General features: G+C 38.1%; 1 protein-coding gene across 2 annotated transcripts in view; it reads right to left on the bottom strand.

Annotated features, from left to right (window-relative positions):
- The window catches only part of DCDC2 (doublecortin domain containing 2), a 54,065-nt gene that overhangs the window by 4,904 nt on the left and 30,059 nt on the right, over nt 1-19,102 (bottom strand). For both annotated transcript variants that reach the window (XM_009093892.4, XM_018918287.3), the window contains exon 8: nt 10,222-10,322. In XM_009093892.4, coding sequence (XP_009092140.2) covers nt 10,222-10,322 — 101 coding nt within the window. The remainder of the gene's footprint in view (nt 1-10,221; nt 10,323-19,102) is intronic.

Genomic DNA, 19,102 nt, shown 5'->3' with positions numbered 1-19,102 from the left:
TCACTATGGATAAAGCTGCTGGCAGCATCATCTCATGACATTTGTGCATCCATCTCATGGGAGATGGATGCACAAACTGTCTGGTCTTTGTCATTTGCCTTCCAGTTTCAGTTTTTTTTCACTTGACTGTTCAGTCCACCAGTGCTCCCACCTGCCAAGATTACTCACATACTTGTGCTGAGGTATGAATGAAAATAAAGTGAAAAAATCCCACAGGAGTGACAAGGTGTCTGCCTCCCACCCAGCCTCATCAGACTCTAATTCAAAAGCAAACAAGCTGAGAACAATAGATTATCTCCTAATCAAAACTGTTTGGAATTTTACTGTCCTCAGTAGCTCCTTTATGCAAGCAGCTATCTACAACAGAAAAGTAAGTTGTCTTCTAAAAATTTCTTTTACTCACTAATCATAACATTTCAAAAGAATTCTCTCATCACCTTCAACGTATTAATAAGAGCCAGTTCAGTAAGATCAAGAATTTATTGAAGCCTCTTGATGAAACATCTTGATTTTCCTTTGATATCTAAGTAGCAACATGAGACAACTTTATTATGCCAGCGCACAATGCCATATTGGCACAGCTGCAAAAAGAACAAGTTATTGTGTTGTAATAATTAATAGACTATGGAATTGCCAGGAATACTGCATGGGTACACAACCAGGTAAATAGTGGCTCTGTAAGTGATTTTTGAAGTACGGTCATTTCTATGTGTTTTTTATTCAAGTCTTTCTGACTCACTTTCATCTAGTAACATCAAACTGGCCTTATTACCACTAAAATAAAACTTTAACGAGCCAAGTCTTTACAGAAACCTTCAAAGAAGGCACCATCCAAAGCAAACTTGATCCAACCTTCATACCTTGCAGCACATAAAAATAGCAAAGAATCTGTAGATCCATAAATTCTCAGAAGTTACTTTATACTTTTAGACATGTTATCTACTCATTTTCTTTCATTCTGCTAAGGAAATTAGCAGCTCTGGATTCTGACCAGAAACAGGGGAGGGTGGGACAAATTACATGCACCAGACACCACTAACTAAAAATTTGTTTGGTTTTACTTAATGACACCTGCTTCCCATGACATTACACACACTAAATGAAGAGAGGATAAGAAAAGTCAACACATACTTTCTCAGTTAATGTTGTAGTCATCCAGGACATTACAATTCCAGCTTTTTGGTACTGGGTACAAGCAGAAGTGAATATATGCTCTTGCCTGCATGGCTTTAGTATGGTGGCTCGTTCTGGACTGTAGAAGGAAGTCTGTAGGCTTTATGCCATGGTGTAAACATATGTATCCCAATGCTTTAACTGGTTTCACTGCTGTGGAAGCAGTCTTTGGCATGGAAGCAGAATGGACATTTGAGGGACAGTGATTCCCTAAAATGCTATGCTAGCTAGACTTATCTGACTTTATCTGTCTAAAATAGGTGTACATGCAAATTTTTGAAGAGGTAAATCTGACCAACATAGAATATACACACAGCATTATTGAACTGTACCCAGAAACTCACTGAAAGCTCACAGAGAATAGTACTGGCTTGAAATAACATTCAGATTCCCACTAATTTAACTTGATCAATCAAGCTCAATTGCAAGAAAAATAATAGTAGAAAACAAGATGAGTAGAAGAACTCCCATCAGTGCAAGTATAATGTTTTTATAGTAACTGAAAATTTCAAGATAGCTGAGCATATTACTACAATGTCATTATTATTTCAGGCAAAAAAAACCCCACATTTTCAGCTAATAACTGGAAAGCAAAACACATTCTTCATTTAATTTCCTTTCAAGCTACACTACATAAGAATAGACATTTCAAACAAGTTAAAAATCAACACTGATTCAGAGTAAAACACTTTTCACAAGGTAATCTGAAATGTAGTACAGTTCCCTCTGCATGCAGGGTCAAAGGTAGCCTTTCAAATGTGGATCTGACCACTGACTGTGCATTTCAGACTTCACAGCAGACCTAAGACAGGACTATAAGGAGGAAACTGAAGGCCAAAATCACCCACCAAATAGTACATTGCTCTTTACATTTAAAAAAGTGTGATACTTTCTACTGAGATCTTATTGACCTTCTCACTATGCATAAATTAGCATCTTTATTTTAAGTACACTTTCTTCACTGAGAAAGAGGTATACTTAGAAAATTTTGGGTTTTTCATATTTAGGGAAAGAGAATGTTTATCTGCACATATACATGCAGGGGAAAAAAACAGAAAAAGGGAGAAAACCAGAGGTCTTAATAGTGCAAAGCCTGTAAATGCTGTACATGCTTAACTTTTCCTTCTTGAACAGATTCAGTGATAGCACTGATCCTGAAATACTGAACTAAAGCCTACATTGAAGTACTTGGTGGGTCAGGGTGTAATTTAAAGTCCCCTGGAGTCATTGGGAACCTTTTCATTGAATTTGATGCAGTTCAGCGATACCTCCACCTACGACTGCACAAATTGCCTATTAAATATGCACCAAAATTACCACAAACTGTGCTCCCTCATAAACCAGGATGGGCACACTGAAAGCAAAACAGGTATGCTGACTGAGACCTACCTATCCTTGCAGAAATTATCAGACTCAAGTCAGCAATGACCTTGTATACTGATGAGGAAGCAGTGACATTTCCCATCTTAGTTTTTAGCTTTTCTTCAGACACCTTTTAAATAATCAAAATATTCTCAGTCAGAACTTCCTGTATGGAATGAATTGGATGGATAGCCAAGATGGATATGGGACTGCTCTTCTTGTTGTTCAGAAGTCAAGAGTTCCGCCTTCAGCCATTGTGTTGGCTCACAGGAAGCTGTCCCTCACATCTGTGGTTCCTATAAAATCTCAGGCTATCTCAAATCCAGAGAAACAGCTCTGGATATATCTCCAGGCCTGAATGCTTCTATCAACTCTATGTAACACAGTCATTATAAGGATATAAAGGATGGTAACAGAGAATAAAAGACACATCAAAAATTCATGTTGGAAGCAACCAGCCAGTGGTAGCCCAGTATAACTGAACACAGATATTGTAATGAACTACAGAATAAATGTTCCTGCACTAATTTAGTCCTGTCTACACATCTCAAAAACCAACAGCACAACTTGAACTTGGACTGGAGAAGAATTCCTGTTCCATAAGGTAATTTTCACAATAAAGTGACTTCTAGATCAGGGAGCTTCTCCAGTCACTGTGGTAGATTATTCCCATTCCTCCTATAGCCAGAACAAATAATAAAAGACTTGTAATTTTACCTTTTGAATAGTTGAAAGAAAATAGGAAGTAACCTTACTTTTTGCATTGCTGGCTTTATCTTTTAAGCGAAGGTGATGCTTTTGCAGTTTCATGCTTAAAAGCACATTACTTGAAATAACTAGTTTTGAAACCATACCTGTGTGAATGTGAGAAGAGTCCTTTGCTTGTCATGGACTAGCAATAAAAAGACTCACTGACAAAAGACTTGTATATGTACATTGACAAGCATATTCAGTCAAAGGCATGCAGAAAAACTAAAGCAGTTCTCAGCTTCTTGCTGGAAATACAGACCCATCTCACCTTCTGGAAACCTCCTGACTTAACTTACAGGTTGATGAGAAACAGAGCAAATTTCATTTTGCATTCAAGGACTGCTTGACAGTATTTTTAATCTAAGCAAAAACAGAGTGTTTAAAAAAGAAAGACGTATTCTAATTACACTCATCATGCTATTATTCATTAAGAGCTACATTACCAAATGCCATCATCACTCAAAAGCAGTAAGTCAGGAAATCTTCAGACATTGAAGCATTTGGCTTCTTTTCCTCTAGGGATGCTAATGCAAACCTCTCAGAAGGCTTGTACATGACTGATACTGAAAAGTGCAGTATCACAAATCATTTAAGGCAGAAATTATTTTGTACCATTAACATAAAACATAATTTTGCTTTATTGAAGTCGTTTGGAAATGTTTACTTGGCTAATGGTCACATCAGACAGACAATGAGGTAGACAACAAAAATCTTAATGGTCATGAAGAGCAACATGAATACATCTCACAAATGCAGCAGCAGGAACACTTGACTTCAGTTGCACCAAAGCTCTCCAGAACAGAGCTCCCCTGCTCCTACTCAGGAATGTTTTGTAGCAGCACTGCATAGATTCCAACAGCGAAACATTTTGTTCCTGAACCAGAAAGTGTTGCTAAGTGACAGCAGCCCTCTTCTCTTCCACATCATTTACAAAACCCAGGCTCTTGAAAACAAGCAAATGAATAGTTAAGGTTCAACTGTCTTACACTTCCCACATAGTTCCCATATTTGCACAAAATGCACTGTTCTTCCTGAAGGCAAAAAGTCTTTATCCCCACAACATTTAAACTCCAACTTTTTCATGAGATGGGTGTTTTATTTATTTTTTTTTTACAACACATACAGCACCTGAATCCACAGAGTCTAATTTTTCATAATGTCACAGCACCCAGAAGTCCAACTAGAATGAATGGAAACTAAAGAACTTGAGGTGTAGAAAAAATCACCTTTTCAAACTCACTTCATTGGTTTCATTGTCTGGTAACTGGAAGCTTATTTCATTCCTTCATCATAATGCAGACATGACAGAGAAGCCAGCATCTTTGAGCACTGCTCTCTGGGCCCCCCAGCATGAGAGGGACATAGACCTCTCCTATGAAGACAGGCTCAGAGAGTTGGTGGGGTTCAGTCTGGAGAAGAGAAGGCTGCAGAGAGACCTCACAGCACCTTCCAAGGCCTGAAGAGGACCTTTTCTGAAAGGTGAAATCTGGAGAGGATGTATTGTAGTGACAGGACCAAGGGGAATGACTTCAAACTGACAGAGGCCAGGGCTGTACTGGCTATTAGGAAGAAGTTCTTTACAGTGAGGGTGGTGACAAACTGGAACAGGTTGCCCAGAAAAGCTGTGGATGCCCCATCCTTGGAAGTGTTCCAGACCAGGATAATGAGGCTCTGAGCAACCTGGTCTAGTGAAAGGTGTCCCTGCCTGTGGTAGAGGGGTTGAAATGAGATGATTTTTAAGGTCCTTTTCAACACAAACCATTCAAAGATTTTACGATGTTATAATAAAATTAGAAAAATATTTTCTAATATGTTACTAAGTTAAAAATACTTTTTTCCATTTACTTCAGTGACACAGTAGTTTATTTTTCCCCCAATATTCTGCATGCAAATTCTTCAATAATATTTGCCTAAACTTCACTTCCTATAATATAGGATGATCTGCTGAGCAGACCTGTAGATAATGAGAAAATTGTCAAGCATTTTTTAAAAAGTCCTACTAAGACTGCAAAAATACAAGTTAAAGCAAGTAAGTTATGCAGTTTGAGAAAGTGCCTGCTCTAGGATTGCTGAAATTTTTGAAAACAGGGTTACACAGAGGAAACTTTATTCAAAGTGGCATCAAAACTAGTTTTACAAGAGATTTACACTCCCAGGCTTCACTCAGAACATGTGAAAGCCCTCAGCTGTTGGACACACAGGACTCTAAAGACAAGGTCAGGCATTGCTACTACAACTTCATAAATCGCAGTTACCCAGTGCAGATGATGCCTTGAGAAGGTGCTCTTGTACTGCCCAAGGTGTTTCCATTAAGGCCTTTTAATAAATACCTACTTTATTCTTTAATTCTGTCTAGCCTCTGCTCTAGGTCAGCCTTCTCAAGGCACCATATAAAATGAGGAAAGATCTCCCTTCTCATTCTGAACTGCAAGGAACCAATCAGATTAAGCTTCCCTATCTCACACAGACAAACAATAACAACATTAAGTGTAAATCAGTGGAGTTGAAAGAAGAACATGCAGTGGAAAATATTATCTGCTGGCTTGTCAGCACTCAAAATTCATAAGGGTTAAATTACAGCTGCATCATTTGTAGTGAAATTTGAGCAAAAGAAGTTCTGCAGGCATTCTTTCCAAATGCCATTTTGAAACCTTACTGATGTAGTGCAAAACGTTTCCTCGTGAAAAGTTGTAGCCTTTTTAATCAAAGAATGTCTCTTCAAGCAGTCAGCCTGTTGTAATGTTGAATCAACATAAACTTTAACATTTTGCCTTCAGCCATGGGGAAGATAAACATTTTATTCTGCTCACTGAGGTGAATCTTGGGTCTCTAAAGCAAAATGTGTACTCCATAATGAAAACTGCAAATGAAAGGTGAAAGATTTCTGATATACTCCAGCTCTAGCTCACCTAGGAGAGATACACAATCTCACATCACATCAAAGCCCAGGAAATGGGAAATAATGAGTGGAGCACTGCATTAATCAGTGGACATGTCTGTAAAATTGGAAAGCAAATGGATAAATGAAAGAACCAAGAATGTGAACATCTACAGAAAAACTCCAAACCAGTGCATGTTAGATAAATTTATCACCAAGTAATTTTTACAAATAAACACAGAAGGAGAGAAGCAGATGGGCATGATGAATCTGGAGGGGGAAAATAACCCAAAGAACAAACCAAAACCAAAACCCAAATGGAGTTTCTTTCTACATCACATCTTAATAGCCAGTATAATATACCCCATGGCAAAGCAGGCTGGCCTGAATTCCTTACAGGGTCATGTGCTGGATAACTTCAGGTCTCATAACTCTCATGTTTACTCCACCTCCCAACGTCTCAGCATGGGAGAAGAAAAAGCATGCTTATGGAAATGGATAAACAATTGCAAACTTGCCGTGTTATTTCAGTATTATCACTAGAAACTGCTGCTTTTGTATTTTAGAACTTATAGAGAATGAAAGAAAAAGAGTAGGTTATTCTGAAAGCTTTAAAAGTCAGAAATGTTTCTCTCAAAGTTACTTTGAAAATATTATTGCCAGCAAATTCAAAGTAACACACTTAATTACTATCTCCAATAAGAAACTACTATTGTTTTGCTGCCTCCTTGTCAAGAGCCACCTTGTTCGTTTGCTATTTGCAGAACTGATTTCATAGTCTGTCATCAGTCCCCATGAATGTTGACACAGTGATGCAAACAACAAACTTGGAGTAAGCCTGCATGTCAAAAGAAGAAACTAATCATTTTGTATTTGGGAGCTGAAGTCTTGGTAAAGAATATAGAACAGAAAGGTCTGGTTTGGTTTAAGGCAAAATATTCATTTTTTTCTTCCTTGATGTTCAATTACAACTGTCAGCTAGTCTGGAGTAAAGCAAACCCTGCTCTTTTAATGTGTTTTCAGCTGGCAGACAGCATTTTACAGAACAGGACATAAGTGAGAGTCTAGCCAGTATAACGCTAGGTTTAGTTAATGGCTAATCTGGCATTTGTTCAACTGTGTATTTCAAACAGCAAGGCAGAGAAGGTGCATAAAAAGAAAAAAAATATTAAGCTCTGTCTTCACCACCTCATTTATGTGGCTGATGGAAATGATAGCCTATCAGAAGTGTCAGCATTCTAGTGAAAGCTGGCATGTAAATATTTATGCATTATGCAAGATAGTCAAGCCCTGGCTGGCTGTCCTTTCCCATATTTCTAGCAATAACAGATACTGCAGTGCAGATAAGAAAAAGCTAAAAAGCTTTACATGACAGTATTTAAAACAATTTTAAATGGTCATTAATATGAACCTGAACATGCAAAATGCTAAATGCTTCTAAGGTTAGAGTGACCTTAGTTATCTGGGAATAAAAAGTACTCTGTGATACTCAGAAGGACATGGCTTCTTGTGAGATTACCAAGGAAACTATACAGGAAGTTTTAACATTATATATAAAACGTGGCTTGTTTTGCAATAAATTTTGGTGCTTTGCTTGGCTTTTATGGACACATGAAAATCAGATTATTCATAGTGTGCATGACTGATTTTTTAATATTTTTTTCCCCATCGAATACAACTGCTTGCAGTTCCTTGTCCAGATAGCAAAATCTGTTGGTAGAAAAATGTTTCCATCTGAACATGATGAATGGACCTTGGTACATGAGCTTAGAGGTATTCAGCAAATTCCTAGCATTGCAAAGCTTGCCAGCACATCTGATGCTCACTGGCAACTATGTGAACAGTTCCACTGCCAAACAGAGAAGTGGTAGTAGAGAGTTTTTCCCCTCCCTAGGGATGGTCACCACCCTCAGGCAGAGGCAAACTGGGGAGACACACAGAGCTACTGCCTGTGCTGTAGGATCTCTGTGGAGAAGTAAGGAAGCTGTCTCCAAGGTTGGATTTCATAGGAATTGCAGTCAACCTAAAAACTAAGGCCTGACAACACAATTTACACAGCCAAATGTTCTACACTACCCAGAGGAATTCTTTACACACCTCCAGAGGCCAATAAACAGGGTAATAATTTCTGAATTTGATTATTACACTGTCAAGACCAGAGTAGGATGTGCTTCAGGATGTCATAAGAAACAAAGATTAAGACAACAGCCAGCATGTTCCTCCCCAATATCAGTGCTATCAATATAACAAAACACATTCTAATTATCACTACACCTCACCAGGACAACCACAATTAACAGGGCTGATGAGCCCAATGGTGTTCATCATATAAGACTCTGAGGCTGGAACAGGTATGTGCTGTGAGAAGACACAGCTGTAGCATCCCTTCTATCAGGGACCAAGACAGTCTTGTTTTTGTTGCCTCTATCACCTGATTCGTGGGTTTTCAAGAACAATGCCTATAAAATTGCTGAGCAACATTCCTTCCCATTGAAGTGAATAAATAATGAGAATGACCCTCTTATCAACAGGAGCCTAAGATAAAATCTGTATTTTTTTTAGATGGTAAGGTGTTGGTCCTCAAAGTGGTGAGTAAGTTCATACAACATCTATTTCCCCTCAGGTATTGTGTTTAAAAGCAGAACACAAGCTAAAGGTATATATGTCTAGTATTCTTTTACAAAATACAAATAAACTGGAAAAGAATCAACCAGCTAAACAATAAGCACTATTTAGTGTCATAAGCTCTAGCCTGTCAACTTTTTTGTTTGTTGCCGTGCTGAACTTTCTCCTAAATATCTCTCCAAAATATCTTCTCCTAAATAACTCTCTCCTGCTGAGAAGAACTCAAAGCTGGACAAATACTCTAGATGGAACCTGAGAAATGCTGAGTCAAGAGATAATCAGTGACCTTGATGTGCTGGTTGTGCTTTTACTAGCCCAGCCTGCACAGTCCACCTCATCCCCACAGGGAGCACTACCAACTCAACTTGCCAACCACAGGAGCTGCATGGCCTTTCTGCAGCTCCTTTCTAGCCCACCTGTCTCCAGACTGCACTGAGAGTTAACTGCACGACAGGTGCCCAACTTTGTACCTCTCTTGTGGAACTTCATGAGGCTCAAGTCACCCTATTCCCTCAAGCTGTTGAGATGGCTCTGAAAGACAGCCCTGCATTCACCTGGTAACAACAGCTGGGCCTCAATAAGGCTGTGTCCCATGCCATCATCTGTGTGACCCATGAACATATTATAATGTCTCAGACCCATCTGAGAGGACCGCCATCTGTAAATAGGTGCCAGTTAAATCTCAACCAGCTGACCTTTTAAATCTCACCAAACCAGCTGGTTTTTCACCTACCTTTTAGCCCACAAATCCAGCCCCTACCCTCAATAAGGATATTTTCCTCCCCATGCTTACCACACTTCTTCCAATTTCTCCTACAAATACAGAAATTTATACTGAAAGCAAGATAAAGGACAGTAGCTGCTGTTACTGTTAGGTTCAATTTACCTAGTTCTTGTATTATTTCAATCCACAGGAGTGCAAATCAAAGTAAAAAAAGGGAGATATAATCTTATATTTAGTTATCAAGACCTATTTATTGCACATAAATCTTAGGATTAAAAAATTGGCCAACAAAGCACCATGTTGCTCCAACAGAACAACGTGCTGTCAGCTTTAACAAAAATCAGATAAATCTGCACCAGTTGTGGCCCAGGACTGGAGGAATACTGCTCTATCAGTATAAAGAGACTGCAATTCAGGTGAACTTATTTGATAGGATGTAACAGTAGGGAGTCCTGATTCTCTAAGGCTCTGTAAGACTTATAGAGCAGTTCTGAGGCTGATGAAAAGGTAACTGACATTTGACATATTAACACAGAAAGAAAGATTTACTAAAGCTGCCATAAAGAAGCAGTATTGTTGAGCTTACAGCCATCTCCACAGAATTATGCTGTACACTTGAAAGAAATTGAGGAAAGAGAAACAACACACAATCTGTAATCCTAAAGAAAAAAAAAAAAGGAAAGCCATTTATTTAAAGCTTGATCACTACCTGGTCCAGTGGAACTTCCACAAGAGTATCTTCATCTTCTTGCACTTCAACTGCCCCCCACATTTCAGACCCTTCTTCTCTGGCTTTGTAAATATCTTCACCTATAATGGGAAAGATAAAGTGGAAGGAAGTGAAGTCCAATAGTGACACAGTGTGGCTCAACTACTGAACTGCACATTCTATTTTGCTTCTGAGAACAGCTTTCTGAGCTGACCCATCATTCCCCACACAGCTCTTTCGAGTCTTCAGTCTCCCATTACTGTCAATTGGTTTTTCTTTCCTTTTAACAACAAATACTTACATACTACACCACTGGGGGAAGGGGGAAGAAAAGGCAAAGGGAAAGGGAACTGAACAAAGTCCTGGATCTGGAGTTCCTTCACTCTGGGCAAAGGTCCAGAGTGAATCTGAACTAGGTACATTACAAAAACAACATAATAAATCTGTTTCTGCAGCCAATTATAGTATCCTTTAGTAATGAGCATTATAACATACATCTATCAAAAATTTCAGTTTCTGAATCAAAAACAAACATGCTGAATCAGGTTAGGGTTAAGAGATCAAGAGAAATAGCTGGATTAGCTCTACTTCTCAACTCTGGGCACATGCATGTTGAGCTGTGGCTGAAACTCCACATCCGCATTAAAAAGCACGTACTCCTGGAAAAAAGGATTAACAGTTACATTTCGCAGAGATTTTGCTTTAATTAATTTATTTTCCCTGAGTATAAGAAGTAACTAGGGGTCTTTGAAGTTTCCAGCACAAGTCTTATGGTATCAGCTAATTAGGAAAGTGAATATAGGTACATACAGAAAACGATTTCCAAGTGATGAACAATCCTCTGTATTTTCCCCTGAATTGAAAACAGCCCAGAAACTAAAGGCACAAGTTACTCCAAATCATCTCTCTCCATTGATCTAGGAAAGATGAAGATGTGTCCATATCCAACATAATATGTAACTACAGTAAGAAAGCAAAAAAAGTATTTCCACTGTATCTGACTGCCTCCTAGTTCTTCATGAAATGATCTGAACTTGGTAATGTCAACTGACCATGCAAATTGATCTGCATCGATGCATGCTGCTAAATGAACAGCTTTAGTGCAGCACAGAACCACTTTGGTGGAAAAGTAATTGATAAAACCCCAAGACCTATAGAAATCCAGAGTCCATCTATGTAAAAAATCAGCACTGACTACTCCAGTAGTTTTCCAGTTACTTTTTCATCACTATGAGGGCTAAGGGAAGGGTTTGCCCTGGGAACAAATTCTGAGGCACCATACTGCAGCAAATGGCTGACTGGAGGGGAGGTGCCAGAAGGCCTTGGACAGTGGCCTGACAGCCACTGCCCAGAGGACCAGAAATGAAAGCCATTCTCTCGGTCTGAAATGAAGAGGCAGAAATGGGGTTTCATGGCACATCACAATGGAATTCCAAAGTGGTAGTGCTGGGTGCATATTAGGAGAAAGATGTCTTGATGGACAGAGCAGCTTGATTACCCAGGCATCAGTCCTGCTGGAACCTCCCCAACCTACCAAAAAGATCCATACTACTACTCATCCTCTGAAAGTATCCCTGTTGGAAATACCAGAGGGGTCTTAGCATCACTTCTTGGACTTTTATCCTAAATAACTCACACATGTTTTTCAAGACCTCATTTTTGTACTTCATATGAAAATAATAATTTTCTTTTTTAGTTTCCTTTTTCTTGGGATTTAGTAAATACAATAAATACATTGAATGTATTAAATACAATGCATATACATGGATATTCCATTCAAACCAACTAAGGACATTCAATACTTGATAGCAATATGATAAATCTTGGACAATCTACCTGTATATATCTCATTACAAATCCCCTTGGCACAAGACTTGTTTGGGTTTTTGAACAAAATCAGCAAAAAAAACCATGGAGGTGCTGAGAATAACAAAATATTGCATCTGAACAGATGCTACCTGTACTTTTTCAAATAATCAATGCACTTCACATTTCCCATTTTTCTGAGCTCTTTAAGAGATAGAATGTTCTGTTTCTCTTACCTGGTATTATCATTGTTGCCTCTCATCACAGGCACTTGAGTTATAGATTTTCACCATATTCTGAGAGGAAAACGTAATGTGTTCCCTAAAACCCACCATGAAGACTCTCCTTTTTCAAGGCTTTCCCTTATGTACGTAAGTAAATAACCTTGCCCTAGATTCCTTGGCTCACTAAACTACAAAAAGTCAACTCAGTGTCTGAAAGAACTGCATTTAATATCACCATCCTTCCATTTAGGCTCTGTAATAACACCTTTGTGTCACGAACACATTTTATGAAAAATCCTTTCATTAGGATCTTTTCTCCTGAGAAGCCTCAGAAACGTAATGTAAACAATGATTATCTGTTGCTGTGGAATGCAACAGGTGCATCTTTGATTGGTCTCATGTGGTTGTTTCTAATTAATGGCCAATCACAGTCCAGCTGTCTTGGACTCTCTGGTCAGTCACAAGATTTTATTATCATTACATTCCTTTCTATTGCTTGCAAGCCTTCTGATGAAATCCTTTCTTCTATTCTTTTAGTAAGTTTTAATATATCATTTTCTTTTAATATAATATATTTCATAAAATAATAAATCAGCCTTCTGAAACATGGAGTCAAGATTCTCGTCTCTTCCCTCGTCCTGGGACCACTGCGAACACAACCAAAACCTTTGCCTTCAAGGTCCCCAAGTCTTTTAACCAAAATGGGGACTGTCTGGCCTCTAGAGGTAAAAAGGATTCAGGTGCAAGGGCAATTTTCATCAAGTTTTTACTCCAGGGCAAAAGGAGGAGTACAAGGGAGATGAACATGTGCTAGCCCTGGAGGCCAAATCCACTCAAGAGCTGAGGATTCTCAATTTTAAAGCACCTCTTCTTAGAAGAGCAGATCAAGCTCAGGGCTATTCTGAACAACCCAAGTAGACAGACTCACAGTATTTTGAAAAGACTTACTCATGTAGCCAGGAGGGAGCAGGAGAGAGGAAAGAAGAATCTAAGTTTCAGTAAGGAATCATATTTCTCATTTAAAAGAGAGTGCCCAAAAAGTTAGTAACAGTAGAATTTCAATAAGCAAAATCTGAAATCTCCATGGAATTTCCTTCAAGCACTTTCTAGCAGGTGTTTGCTCAAAAAGCTGATCATAAATTAAAAGATATTAGTTGAAAAGAACTCTAAACAAAACACTGCAGCATTTCTTGGGGATACCGCTGTTCATTGTCTGGCACAGAAAGCATTCTCAAGAGAAACAGCACTCCTGTTCTTCCACAGACTGAAAATATTATTTAAGGAAAATAGAACATTTACAACAAAAGGGAAATTAATTATTTACCTCTGCACAAACATAAGAGAATGGAAGACAGATGTCCAAAATACGTGTACAGTCAGGGAAGGAATTAAAACACTTAGGTCTGAAATGTGCCAAAAGAGATGAAGAAAAAATGACACCAACTGAAGAATGGGGAAGTTGTAATACTTGAACAAAAAATTCCAAAGGAAATGGCAAGGAATGCAATTAGTCTTACACACACACTGTTGTCTTTTGTTACAAAAAATAAAAAGAAATACAAAAATTGCAAAATAATTTACATAAAATTAATTTAAATAAATGGAGCATTATAAAAGTAGCTTAAAATGTTAACATTATTAGCATTGCTACTCTATAGCCAGAAGTATTTACACTTTCTGAATGTGAGTTACAAATATCTGGAGGATGGAAGCTTAGTGAAAGGCCAGCAGATTTCTTGTTTGTTTGATTCTGTGTCAAGATCTTGTCAACAGGAGCTTGCAGGCCACATTAATCACAATTATCAGTGCTCTGAGTTACTTCCAAGGTAACGTTTTCAGTTGGGTAACTTTGTCTCATATTTTATAGATAGTTCTTTTTGGTTTAGGAAAAAAAAGTATGAAAAAATCTTATTGATGCAATATTTCACATCTCTGTGTCTGAATCATTAGTCAGTTTCTTCACGTCTCTAAGGGAGGAAAAACAAGAAAGCATTTTAGAAAATACCATAAATTACATGAAGAAACATTTTTGCAAGTCTTCATCCTGTATTGTTATGGGCTTCTATTGCAATCTCCATTGAAGCAGAAATATGTGGTGTACCCTGCCAAAAAGAAAAAGTCCAGCACTTCCATTAAATGGGACATTTATGACTACTCCAAAGAGTTCATACAAAATTGTAGATTAAACACGGTCCTCTTTTATGAGTCAGCTCTGATTTTCTTTTGCCTCAAACTACCTGAGAACTGACCACAGTCAGGGCCATGGTAACACTGGGGCAGAAGAGCTCTAAAAGGGGGCAAGAAAGGAAGGTATGTTTCCCCACAGCATTGCTGGTAAGTATAAACAGAGGATTTCTTTCAGTTAGGTTCTCAGTTCTCCATGCCAGAGCATGTGCAGTTTCTGTTAAGAGGCCAAGCAAAATACTCCTGAAAGTTTCGTGATCTTCTGTGGGGATAATTTTCCATGGTGTCCAGACAAAGAGAAGATACTGGAATTTTTCAAGTTTTGCCAGTCACTGTGTGAGACAATAGACTACCTTGAGCCAAAAATCAGCACCATTTTTTATACTCTCAACAGAGAGTTATTTAACCTAAACATCTCCTGTTGTTTCTGATTATCTTAAAGCAGGGTCATGTTCAGCAATTTAGGTAAAAAGGGGGAAAGAAGAACCTGCTGAAGGGCAAAGAACAGATCATTCAAATGGAGCAGCCAAGTGGAGAGAGAATATGCAGAGGCTGGAGGATAGATACACTGAGGGAGATGATGAAGGCACAGTGATGTTAGAAAAAGTATGTGGAATGAGGAACTGTATAAGAGCAAATAGAAAGATGAGAAAATACTAGTGAGAAAAAGGGAAGCAAAGGGGTCCAATGCACTGACTGGAAGGCAGAAAAATGGCTTTTAGGGAGTAGAAGAGTAGAAGCTTGAAAGAATGAGAGGGGAAAAAAAAAAGTCAGCAGGTATCCAAGCCAATTTAGGCTTCCTAAAAGAATCTTCCTTCAGGAAAGCCTGCAAAGAGGAATGCTGGACTACTTCCTAGCAGCAACTGAATGTCTATGTTCCAATGTTACCACACACACAGAAGTGCAGCAAAAAAAAAAAAAAACAGCAATGAAAAAATGCTCCTTGTTTTCAGGCAAGTATTTTTTTGTTCATATGTATTTCTTCAACAAACACTACTCATTAAGACTCTGGAGAGTGGAAAGAGTTCTTACAGGATTTTTTGGCTTCACGCTGAAGAGATGAACAAAAACTGCAACGCTAAGTGCTTTCCTGTGGAGGATCTTCAAGAGTTTTGCTCTCTCCCACTTCTTCTCTACCTCCATAATCCCACAGAGAGAAAGAGTAATGAAATCTCAAGTGGATCCATATGACTTAAAGCTCTGAATTCCTTGAAGTCCTGTCAAGGTTACCAGGAAAAGGAACATTTGGAGCCTGGTAACAATCCTGCCAAGGAAAGGTAACTACACTCTCAAAAAAGCCGTGGACCAACTCAACCTGCCCCAAGCAAACTGAAATGATACAGGTGTTGAAACACTGGCACTTACTTTACAGCCAACCTCTACAGCTAGGAGCAAGAAAGCCACACAAATAGTAAGAACAAGGGAAATTTCCAGCTGAAAAAGGCAATGAAGTTACAGGAGCAGGATGTTACCACTACACTTAGTATTTGGTAATCAGGTCCAGAGGCTACAGGTGAGAGAAAGGCACTGTGGTCAATTTTGGATGAGAGCCTTGGAAAGGATAATGACTGGTAAACAGGGGGCAAGGTTTCTGGTTTTGTACTTGGCCAAGGTCTATCTCAAATTAAGCAGCTCAGTATTCAGCTGCTTTCACCAAAGATAGAAGGTGGTACTGTATTCCTGCAGAGCTTTTCAGCTCTGACTTTGTTGCAAATGGACAGATAAAACCAATTCAATTTAAGAAAAGTTTAAGACTTCCTAATGACTTGCACAATGACTCTTAAAAGTCAAAGATCTTCATTTTGAGAGTTACCTACTCTGTCCCGGCCCTTACCCATGCCAGCTCTTGCTGACTTTTCAGCCCTGGGGGATTCATTTGTGTGAAAGAGATTCTGCTGCCCATTCAGGAGAATTTTCTAGCTATTTTCTAGATCATTTTTACTTTCTAATCTCCTGATAGGTACCAAACAGATAAGTTACCAGCAAGAGCAAATTTATAAATGCCCAAAAGATTTCAACTAGCAACATTTCACTGGTCACATTTCAGTAGTTTTCTCAACATAGAGGTGTTCAGTGTATTGGGCATTCAGTTCAGCATGTAGAGAAAGAAACCACAAACTGGTGCATGTATAAACTACCAAGTTCTGGCTAAAATGGAAAGATCATTTTCTGTTTGATGCCATTCAGTACTTCAGATGGAATTATTTTTTCTGCACTTTGATAAACAAGGTTATATGACTTTATTAAATACCAATTCAGTTATATATTAAAGTAGCTCACAAGAAATCTGTACTTTTTAAATAATTAAACACAGGAATGAATGGCTTTTATTTAAGCTCCTTTCCCAAACATTGATAACTGTGAAATATTTATTGCAGAAAAATTTTAAAAAATTAGAGATATTAATGCATTTCAAATTTTAAACTGATTGAAGTTTAATAGTAGAAATTTTAAAAGTCATTGTAATAATAATCTGCCCTGAATATTTTGTGGAAATCTGAGGCATTTACTAAGTGCAAGCCCTATAGGTAAGGAAGAAAGTTAATATGACTATAAAAAAAAATAATGTGACTTACAACAGAGGCTGCATCGTAAAAACAGTAAGTAGAATTAAAAACAAAATGTAAAAAATAAAAAAGTGGCTTATAAAATTGAATAGTTTGCTGTGAGGAAAAAGGAGGACATCTGTTTATGCCTGCATACAAAATAATTTTATTCTCTTGTTTTGTGTGTGTTTTGGGGTTTATTTAATTTAAAAGCATCTTTGTTGAACCAAACCCATTTCCAACAGAGCCACTGCCTTCATGACAGTTTTGCATGTGTGGTCATGCCTGTGACTCCTGTCATCAAAATGCAATGGAATTGAAAAGAACCTGCTAGCAATACACACATGAAACTGTTGAGAATATTAAAAAGTACATACTTTTCTTCCTTTGATACTATTGCAGCCTCAAGTTTTTAAGCAATTGCTCTCTTTTGAAAATTTTGAATCTGTAATATAATTTGATGCTATTAGAGAATGCTGACATCTGGTTACCTCAACAGAAACTGCAAAAGGTTCTTCTAGAGGTTGTCCTTGTATGCACTCTCCCTTACTGACAGGAAATATGGTTATGCTGGAGCAAAGGAAAAGCTGGAATAGCTCAGTCATCTTTATACATCAACAGCTACAAAAATAAAGGACTGAGTGTCAGAATACACCGGGGGTTTTTTTCCCTCTCCATGTTTTGGCCCTTCATCCCACTTACTCTTCGTGTTTCTAAGCATCCAATTCATTAATTGATATAAATTATAGACCATTAAGGACGGCCATTTGCATTTTTAAATTAAGAAAGCAGTTTTCATTTAGCCACTTTTTTTTTTAATTCCATGCCTGTTCCATAACTCAGCCTTCTCTGGAGTATAGTTGTGTGCCAGGAGCTAAACTGTCACTAAACAAATGTAAAAGCCCTGAAATGTCTGCTCTGGTCCCATCATTCCAAACTTTTACACCCTCTTTCTAGGAATTAAGCAGCATGCTTTCCTGCTGATAAGTATGTATTTTCCTATTTAACATTTTGTGAAGTATTCACTTCCCTAAAAGCAAACCCAAAGAAATTTGTGTGTTTGAATAAAGTGGCTGCAAGGTTTATCATCATCTTAGTTCCACACTGCCATTAGAATGCTTTGGCTACCATGATGCAGCACTGTAACAATACACACCTACAGCAAAAAGGGTTCTCATTTCTTGCTACAGATTTGTCTCCTACTATGCAAGGAATAAGCCAGCAGGTCTTGTAAAATCTCTGAAAATGAGAAACTCTCTCTTTCTTCAGCAGTAATTCCTCTGCTTTGACAATATCAGAGTGATATAATCTGTGTTTTAATGGCAGATAGGTTTTTAATCTTCAAAGTTGTCAGCAGGAAAACACAGACAACAGCTCACAATGCAGAGTGGATATTCAGCAGCCCAGGTTTGTACTCTTTGGCAAGTTCATAGTTTTACTGAAACCAATTCAGAGCAGGACAGCAATACCTGGGGTTCTGTGCAGCTTTCCACATAAATAAGGATTGGTGTTTTTCTCCCTTTTTTAGAGCCAGTAACAAACCCAGGAAACTGAGGTGACAACTAACTTCTAACACCTCACAATACTCGAAAATAGATCTGAAAAACTGTGGAGTGGGTCAGCCCATGTCCACTCTATGACTTCTCCAAATCACAGAAAAAACTCAAACTCCACAGTCTATTAACCGTAGAAGTTCTTTTATAGTTTATGTAGAGAGTTACTTCACAAGCCATGAGACCACAATTAAACTACTGTATTTGAACAGAACAGGCTTTAAATGAGGGTTCTCCCCTCCAAATTTTTCTGCTACACTTCTGAATTTGCTGCTTTCCCAATCAACTTCCTACACATCATCTTTACAGGATGTGGCACCAACCAAAAAATTAATAGGTTGGGGGTTTTTTGGTGGTTTGCCATATTTTTTTTTCTTTTTTAAACCTCAAAACAAGCTGCTGATAATTAAATGTACCTTTGGTGTCACTTTCATAAACCCAAATTCTGCTGAACCAGATGCACTAGTCTAAGCTCTAAACCTCACATTTCTAATTGCAATTACTGTTGCATACAATATATTCAATGTCATTAAGGCTTCTATGAGTGCAGTGGAAGCCTGATCATTAC

This window comes from Serinus canaria, chromosome 2 (genome assembly GCF_022539315.1).
Source record: "Serinus canaria isolate serCan28SL12 chromosome 2, serCan2020, whole genome shotgun sequence".
NCBI classification, from domain to species: Eukaryota; Metazoa; Chordata; class Aves; order Passeriformes; family Fringillidae; genus Serinus; species Serinus canaria.
Note: the sequence above shows the minus strand (reverse complement) of the source record. Positions and strands in the feature narration are given on the sequence as shown.